Source organism: Meleagris gallopavo, chromosome 19 (assembly GCF_000146605.3).
Source record: "Meleagris gallopavo isolate NT-WF06-2002-E0010 breed Aviagen turkey brand Nicholas breeding stock chromosome 19, Turkey_5.1, whole genome shotgun sequence".
Classification (NCBI taxonomy): Eukaryota; Metazoa; Chordata; class Aves; order Galliformes; family Phasianidae; genus Meleagris; species Meleagris gallopavo.
Window position 1 is genome coordinate 2,534,932 of NC_015029.2, and position 9,507 is coordinate 2,544,438.

General features: G+C 41.3%; 1 protein-coding gene across 14 annotated transcripts in view; it reads right to left on the reverse strand.

Annotated features, from left to right (window-relative positions):
* TNC (tenascin C) overlaps window positions 1-9,507 on the reverse strand; it is a 97,548-nt gene that overhangs the window by 20,716 nt on the left and 67,325 nt on the right. For 10 of the 14 annotated variants that reach the window (XM_031556162.1, XM_019621394.2, XM_031556163.1 and 7 more), the window contains 3 exons: window positions 6,239-6,658; window positions 3,236-3,508; window positions 1,002-1,274 (listed from right to left, as the gene is read on the reverse strand). The exons of 1 other annotated variant lie outside the window; for it this stretch is intronic. In XM_031556162.1, the coding sequence (XP_031412022.1) occupies window positions 1,002-1,274; window positions 3,236-3,508; window positions 6,239-6,658 (966 nt within the window). The remainder of the gene's footprint in view (window positions 1-1,001; window positions 1,275-3,235; window positions 3,509-6,238; window positions 6,659-9,507) is intronic. 3 more of the 14 variants (XM_019621397.2, XM_031556165.1, XM_019621400.2) reach the window with 1 other exon arrangement.

Genomic DNA, 9,507 nt, shown 5'->3' on the forward strand with positions numbered 1-9,507 from the left:
TGAGCCACAGATCACAAAGACCATCTAGCCATATACTTCCTGATGTTTTCCATACCATAACCTCATTGGTCACTTTGCCATGATTCAATGAGGAGATTCACAATCTACTGATGCTAGAAAATGCAACGCTGCATTATCTTGACCACTGATATTTGATATTAAACGTGACGTCACTGACTACCTAAATCTCCTGCTATGACAAATAGCTATGACAACTTTTCCAGAGATCATGTCAGCAGGCAAAAATTGGTAGAGGTGTTAAATGATCACAACATTGGTTATTATCTGTCTGCTGTGAGAAGCACCTTCTGCTTCTGTAACCTAGTCCTCTCATCCTCTCTTATTCCACTTCCATGCTGTAATTGGCTAAAGCACATGTGACACTTTCATCTCTTTGAGAGCCTTTTTTGGACACACTATCAACATAAAACCTCAGGATGTGCAATGTGCCAACAGCTAAATGCCTACCTATTTCATTTACCAACATCAAATCAAAACTGAAGGCTGAAGCTGAATTCAAGCAATGTATTGGCCTTGTAGGAATCTGCTGACAGACTGAAACCCATTTAGAGAATCAGGATAAAAACTGTACCTATAAATTGGCTTATCTGAAAGAAGGAGTGTGTCCTCAATGCTGCACAGCACATACTGCAAAGCTATCATAATGAATCATCTCCCACTTGCTTCTTGGGAAATTTGTTTTGCTTCTCATCGGTCTTAGAGATTGTCCCTACCCTAATGTTTGAACAAGAGCTAACACGTTATTATGTGAATGAAATTGCATCACATTGTGATTGACTGACTTTGCTGGATGGGACGCTGGCTTAACATTCACAGCTCAAAATGTCTGCGGCAGGTCTTCTTTAGAAGGTGTCAAACAGTGAGGTAGAGAATTTGGCAGTGGGCAGACTGATGGGGTATCTGAGGGCAGGGAAATGGGCACAACCTGCAAGGAAGAGTTAGAAGAAAGGAGAGTTAGCACTGAGGTAGGTTTTATATACCTGTTGTAGCCGCAGCACTTATTGCCTGTGTGCGGAAACCATGAGACATCCCATAGAGGTAGACAATAAAATCAGTGCTGGGGGAAAGCCCTGAGATATGAGCTGTTCTTGAATCGCCTGAGATGTTGAACTCCATGGGCTCCAGCAACCTGTTAGAATCAATAATTTCAATAGTAAAGACGTCAAAGTCCCCATTGGTGGTCGTCCAAGAAAGGTTGAAGCTTTCAGGAGTAATGTCGGAAACGGTTAGCTCACCAACTTCGGGGTGTGCTCCTGAGGAGGGAAACAACATTGGTCAGAAGGGGACAACCCCGTACCCCGACCTGCTCAGATCTGCTTCGCTCTGCTCATGCTGACAGCGCTCCAAGCTGCCCTTGGAGAAAAGGGTTTAAGTAAAAGCTTGCTACAGGCAAAATAGTTCTTAAAAGGGAAGAAATTAAATGACAGCAACTCAAAATGCTAAAAAAGAGGAAAAAGAGATGGGAAAAAAAAGAAAGGAAAAAAGGAAGGTTAAAAGCTTTAGCTATTTCCTTTTGCAGCCATGCAACTTTGGGGTCTGAGCACGAAAGAAATCCCAAAAGAACATTTCCAAGCACCCCAGGGCATTTGGAGAAGTCAGCTTCCAGTTTTAGGAGAAGTAAAACTGGAGGAAAAGCTGTATCCAGAGGAAAAGGTTGTGTTTTGTTTTAGTTCTTCGAGTTTCCCTTTCAGCTTAAGTTTATGAAAGCTGGCATGAAATTTGGGAGCTGGAGCCAAAATGCAAAGCAGTGATAGCTGCCTTGGGGTTTCTTCCTCTCTGCAGACATCCCTGACGTGCTCCAGGAAGGCTCAGAAAATTCTGACAATTGAAAGTCCCCAGAAGGGAAAATTCTGAAAAGCCGGATGCCGAGGATGACCCAGAAATGGAAGGGAAAACCTCAGCAGGGAATCTTCAGCTGTTTTCATTATGTCAATAAAGGGAGAGCACACTGCGTGTCTGGGCAGGACACCCATGATGTCTGTTTTCTTGTTTGTTCCTCTACAGCTTCTTTTGCCTCGCCACATTTGTCTATTTTCAATGGGCAATCTGCTAGCAGACCCTCAAAGCACAGCGCTCCCAGACTGCAGCCCAAGGCAAGTGCCCTGTGCCACACACATTTCTACTAAAGCCAAGCCACTTAAAGCACTACTGAAATAGGCAAGCTCTGCTGAGTAGAATGCTTTCATTTTGTTTTGTTCTTACATGTACTTTTACCCCCTTCTGTGCTGGGCAATATGTGCTTGGGAAAAGCACATATGAGCAAGCTCTGGCTGTCCCACGGTGGCAGGAGGTTGCAAGGTCTGTAAGGAAGCCCAGAGGAATCACCCAAAGGAAGAGCCACTGGTGCCCCTCTACTGCCAATTCGTATCCTGCTCATCACAGAGATCCTAACACCTGAAAGATTCACTGAGCCACACAGCACAGACATTTCTATTTGTTTCTCACAGTAGAAGTTCACAATAAGCAAACCTTTATCCAAAGTGCAGCATCTCACAAGATCAGCCACAAAATGATGTTTGTGGCTCTTGATTAGTCTCACTCAAACTTCTGATGACGTGAGGCTTACCTTCCTTCTTTCAGCTCACTGTTAGGCCACAGTATTTTGGTTAAATGTGGCCTTCTTGCACTGTATCTTTCTCAGAACAATCTGATTGTTTAAACTTCATGTGGCTCAATATATTCTTGGTAGAAATTTACTCGTGTTCTTCTCCATATGAGAACGCATGGAAGGGCCTTGTCCTTGAGTCAGACTAAGCCCTCCATGTTGTATTTATGCAGAAGCTGGTGTGTGATTTCAGAAATAGCTTCTGAGAGGCAAAACTCAAACACGCCCTTGGGTTTTGCTTATTTGAGCTACAAATATAATTTCACAAGGCAACCTGGACTTTCCTGAGCATGTGCAACAGCCAGTTGGGTTTTGCAGTTAGCGTCAGCTAGCAGAAAAGTGAATAAAGGGAACAAAACAAGCCATTCTGAGAGGGGTAAAAAGAGCATTCCTGAAAGCAAAATGGCTCCATGGGGGCACTGAGACTCTTATTGGAAAGTCTGATCATGAGACATTTCCAAGCCAGAGATGTTCAGCCAAGCTTTAATGAGTTCAGTGCACCCATGCAAAGCAGCCCGAGTGAACAAGCTCTGTCAAGCAGTTGCAATAGCTCTGGCTCGTGTCCCTGTCTGCAACGAAAGGGAGCCTCTAGGCTGGATGAAAAGATACCTGTTGTGGTTTCAACAGAAAGGGGTTTGGTTCTGTAGCCTCGAATCACACCGTAAAGTGTGATGTTATAAGGTGTGTTGGCCTTGAGGCCTGTAATGTTCACAGAGTGCTGTCTGCCGGGGACTGTCGTGTTCCAGGTCTCTTCTGGATTGTCAGACTCCTGCACCTGAATGACAAAGTTCTCATAGGCCCCGTCGGCTGCTGTCCAGGTGAGCTGGAAACCATCCCAGCCAGTCTCTGACACTGATAAGTTTCCAAGCTCAGGTTCTTTCTCTGAATAAGGACAGAGAGTCAGTCAGTTACTCAGATTACAGACCGGTGGCAACACGGTATTACTTAATGACTTTCAGTTAATGAATTTCATTTGGAAGCAGGTGGCACAGAGATGCACCCCCACGCACATTTACATTCCCAGCTGCCCCAGGTAACTCATAATGTCTCTTCGGAGACTTGGCAAGACAGAACAGTAAGAAAAGAACCATAACAATAAATAATAATCACATTAATGCTGAAAGACTGCTCACAGAAAGCAGTTTATAGACCGTCTTACAGCTGGATGTATTTTGCTAATATTAATTACAACTCCCTATGACGCAAGTATTATCATAACCACTTCAGTGCAGCTATTAAGAATTTGGCATTTGCCATTATGAAGTGACTGTGAATACTGCAGTAATGCCTATTGTAAGGCTAGCAAGGCTCTGAGCTTCTAGTACTTGGGATTCAGATGGTTATGCTTTTAATTGAAAGATGTTACTTATTCTTCCAAACTATTTCTAATCCAAAACAGCAAAGAAGGGAAAATCTCTTTATGTCTGCATGACTTCAATTTAATAGACCTATCTTCATTATATTACATTATTCTGCCACCAAAGCCTTCCCAGAGGCAGAGAAGCTTGGATTTTCAGAGATATTGATATTAATCTAAAATTGAAATCTGCCTTCACTGAAATCAGCATTCTCATATGCCATCACAAGGCTGGCTTAGGAAACTTGAAGCCATCAGAGCTGACTCTCAGCTGTTGTTAAATCTGAAAATTTAGGTCTTTTTCCCAGCAAGAGAAGCAAGTCTTCCAGTGCTGAGACAATACAGCTGATTCCTTAAAATTAGCAGGTTCATGGGAAAATAACACAGTAATATATTTTTTTTCCTACATGGAAAATCTCAGAATCATAGAATATCCTGAGTTGAAGGGGCCCACAAGGATCATTGAGTTCAACTCCTGGACTTGCTACATGGTCAGCCATTGGCACTTCCAACATTTTTAGTGTTCATTTGCATTGTTGACGCATCAGCATTATAATAGGAACAAAGTCTAGCTAAATAACCTCAATGTGCATTCCTGAGCATTTATAAGAAATGATGCACAGAGGGAAATGGATCTGATGTTTCTTTTCTAAACTTCCATCGTAAAGCCTTGCATATATTTTGAGTTGATGCATAAGGGAGTGCTGAAATAAAGGAGATTTAGGCTTAACTTTATTCATATAAATCTCCCCATAACAACATAAAGCCTATTTTGTGACCCTCACATAGATTTACATAGGTAGGTGGAGCTGTATTTTCAGAGCTGTATTTTCAGACAGTTTCATGGATAACAGTCAGTTATCATTAGTGCAATTCACCAAACTAAAGTCAATTACTACTACTACTCAAAGTCTTGATGAGTTTTTCTCATCCTGTCAGAAAGGAAGAGATGGTTCATGAAATAACAGAATGATGTTCAACAAAAGAACACAGGAATCCGGAGAAAGATGTTTAGCTTTATCAGGACAATCACGGAGCTAAAATATGAATCATATCAAGATAGCACCACTTAGCTGAAAGAAGAGAAAATGGAACAGAAAAAGAACTGGTTGTATCAGAAAGAATAATCTTTGTTGTCAATGGAAATAAAATAAACATATCAACTTCAAATGAAAATGAAGCTAAGCAAAAGTTAAAGCAAGGTAAATATTTCAAGTTAAAGCACGATTATAAATATATAAGTAACCATCACAGCATAAAAGCAATTCAGATTTCTCTGAAGAGTGCTCAATTTCATTCCCATCCAAGATGCAGAGCCCCTTTGCCTCCCAGTTATGTCTCATGCATGTCTGAAACAGAAGTGCACTCAACCCCATCATGCTGTCAAGGGGCTGACAGATACTCATATAAACTCATGCACCAAGTTGGATGGTTGAAGACCTCTGTAAACCTCATCCGTTAAGCATTCAACATATATGACAAAACAACCATAGCGTCATCACAAATGATATCAAGGGATGATGTTTCTTAACTTTAAAAAAAAAAAAGATAGAACAAACCATTGAGAGATAAGGCTGCTCTAACTATTTTCTAGATGTGCAATAATAATCTTCGTATTTCTATGTGAATGTCTTACATCACGAATTGCATTTCTTTTGCAGGTGGTCTGCTATGGCCATTAGTCCCCAGATCAGTTCTCCAGGTGTGAACTTTCACAGTGGTACTTTGTTGAACTGAGCTCTGGGGCTACAGCCCAGTTTCCTCTTGAAATTCACATAATAGGGATAACAGGTAGAAGTTTTCAGAAGGGTACACTCCCAATGTGTTGCAATCTTTTTTTTCTCTAACATCACCACTTCCAGGCCAGTGCTGCAAGCTGCAACTTCCTTGTGGTCTTTCTTTTGTGCTTTGAATCACAGTCCCAATAAATCCCTGTAATATCTTGCTATTTTCATGTGCCTTGTAAATAGCAGATGCATCAATGCCTCTCTTTGCATGCAGTTTGAAAAGAGAGAAATGATGCTACGTCACCTTCAAAGCTGCATGGGGCATTGTCCATGCTACATAACTCAAGGCTCTCATTCCATAACAATAAGTTTTATCCCATGCAAACAAACAAAATAAACAACTACAACTAAGAAAGGCATCAATCACAAAGCTTTGCATTTCTGCAGTGGAAAACAGCAGTATGAAAATGAAGTTTTGTATTTCAAAGCAGAAGAGGAATATGTGGCTAATGAATCCATAGAAAATACCTGTAGCAGCTAGAGCTTCCAGGCCCCAAGACAGCTGGCCTTGAGTGCTTCCACGGAGGTTAATCTGGTATTGAGTGCCAGCTGTGAGATTGGTAATTTCTGTTTCTCGTTGGTTTCCCAGCAAAAAGAATTCCTGTGTTCTGTTTAAACTGGACAGGTCTTTCAGAGTGATAAGGAACTGATCAAATACCTCATCCTGTGCTGCCCAAGACAGGGTGAAACTACTGAAAGTCCTGTGGGTTATGTTAAGGTCATGAAGAGCATCAGTGACTTCTGAGATGGGAAGGTCAGTGGGCACCAAAGGCAGAGCATGGGGAGCAGTGCTGGGGTTTGATAAGTGACTTAGCTCTGTGGGAGCAGGACTGGTAGCATTAAATGATGTTGCACTGTCTGGTTCTCCAGATGTTGTGATTAGATGTGCTAAACAAAGGTAAATTACAAGTTAAAATCTCCTGATAATTAACCCCCCAAATACAGCACATGACAGCTAGCACCTGGTACAAAACAGTTTCTGTGCTTTCATTAAAGAGCTCTAAGATCAGAGAAGACAGATGGGTACTTCTACTTTGGAGACTGAATCCAAGCTAGAAGCACAGGCAGCATCACCAAGCATGTGGTTCCCACGCAGAGCCACACTAAGCAGCAGATCCACAACCATTAAGCACAGGGTTCAGCCGACATGCTTTCAGTGGAGAAATGGATGGATTCATCCTCAGTTGATGTAAATCAGACTACTTCAGCTACTTCTAAAGAACTTTGCTAGTTTACATCTCTCAACCATGCCTTTTATCTTGACTACAGCACAGCAGTCATTGCTACTGATCCAAACCTGAATTGGAATGCATGCCAATTATTGCAACAATATCAAATCCAGGCTGAGAAATGAGACAGACAGAAACATGCTAAATATTCTCCTGCCCAAGTAAAAACATGCTTAGAGAAGTGGTCCACCTTGATACATGCTGAATTTGGAAGGAAAGGAGGAGACCCTTAACTAAAAGATAAACAAACTAGAGCAATCTTCAGAGAGATCCAAAAGGATGGAAGAGAAGTAGGCTTGGCCTTCAACATGCTGAACAGATCTATGAACACAGCTTTTAGCACAGTCAGCTTCCAAAAACCTGAGAGCTGTACAAAACTGCAAATGCGTTTCTGATCACAGCTGTAAGGCAACAGGCAGGTGATTTTTCTGACACTTCAATTAGCCATGCAGAATTATCTCCTCATTAGTGGAAAACCACATCATTTCACACCTCAGTGACTGCCTAGCTCTCATGCTCCATGGCATTCAATTAAGAGAAAGCAACTCATCTACCACCATCAGTCAGATCAGCAGGAATATGTTCTCAGGATTCAGTTATCTGTCTCCAAATTCATACACGTATCAAAAAAAAGAAGAAAAAAAAAGTTTTCAGAAGAGAAAGATCAATTTAAAAATGTTTTCAAATAAATGCAGAATTTTTAACTTGAAAATATACCCTCAGAACAAGCACAGATGTAAAAACAACATTTCTCATCTCCAAGAAGGAGTGAAGTCTGTGAGGCAAACAGTGACCTGTACTTACATCTATTATATATTACACATACCATATTAATAACACTCTTGACTTAGGTAAAGGCTGTTCCGAATTCCACCAGCATGTGACCTGAACCAGGCCCTACATATGGTCCAGCCTGAAGACAGCAGTGTTGTCAGCACATCAGCATACGTGCCATGAGAGCTGCTGGTAATTCATTTTTTCTTTATAACTGTGCTGTCAGAACTGTTATCTGATCACGGTAGGGTGATGGAGGAAGGTTTCCAGGGAACAAAGCAGGAAGACATGCAGCACGTTCTTTAGGTTTCTTTGACTCGAAGGAATACTCAAAAATACTCAAAAAAATAGTCAAAAAAATGCATAGCAGCAGCTGGACTTTACTGTGAAGTATTTCTGCTGGAGCCATACATAACCAAAGTGAACAGACCAGTGGGGAGGAAAAAGCATCAGTATTTTATACAAATAAGCTCCATGGCATGGATGGTCCCACTGGGGAAGTGCCATGCACATTGAGATGCAAAAGGAGGAAAAAATATGCAAAAATGCAAGGAAAAAAGAAGAAATAAGGCTCTATGTCCTTAAGCTGACATGCTAAGAATTCTTGAGAAAACCATGTGAAACATCATTAAAAATTGGCTTCTTTTTCCTCATTTTTGTTTGACCATCCCCATTGATATCTATCCCAAATTCCCACTAGTGGGTTAATTTTATTGCAAGAGCTTTGACAACCACACAGGAGGTTGTCATGTACGTATTATCCCTATGGTGGCATGTAAATATGTTATCTCTGATAATTACCCTTGTGTTTAATCACTGACTCCACAAATGAATTTATGGATGAGAAAGAATGGTCTACACTCTTCATGCATTATAAACACACATGTTCACAGATGAGTACACATTATGTTATTGTGTAATAGAGGAATATGTGGCTTTTTAGTAACATGCAACAGACAGGAAAATGTAAATGATATGAACACATGGGAAGCACTCTGACGCCATAGATAGTATCAGTGTTCAGTGTTCAGCAGACAGAGTATTAGCTACAGAATGGGTAACAGAAAATTTGGATTACAGTCGAACTGTAGATCACGGAGATCAAGTAATTGACAGAGAAAGTAGGGGAGTAGATGGGAAGAAAACAGAGCTGTAGGAGCTCTAGGTGGGTGGATGACAGCCAGATAGGCTGATTCACGGTGGTGAGATGAATGAGTAGCAGATGCCAAAGAGTTGAAAGCTGACAGGAATGCAACTTCATGGACAACAAACATATGCTCTTTCTCAGATTAGAATACTTCCTAGTATCGTTCTCTTAGTAAAATCTTCAGGCTGAATATGGCCAAAATATGTCCACGCTGCTGCTGCTGGCCTTTTGAGGAATTCCACTTGTAATGCTTCACTCAGAAGAATGTTAACGTCCTGCCAGGACATTTCCCCGGTTATTTGGGATGGAGCAAAGAGTATTTTGTATTATTTCTCGCTTCCGTCTTTTGGCTCTCACATTATTTTCCAAAAGAGGCTATCAACAGGTTTCACTGCAGAATCGCTAATCAGCTCAGCCTCACTGCAGGGTATCGCTGCAGTTCCCTGAAAGAGGAATGAAGAACCACGATCCACTACAGTGTTGGTGTTCTTTTAAGAACACTTTGGCTAAACGGCTTTTCCTTCTCTCAACCAGCTGTTTAAACACAGAGAAAGGCACTGAAATATATCAGAATCCAGAAATACTAC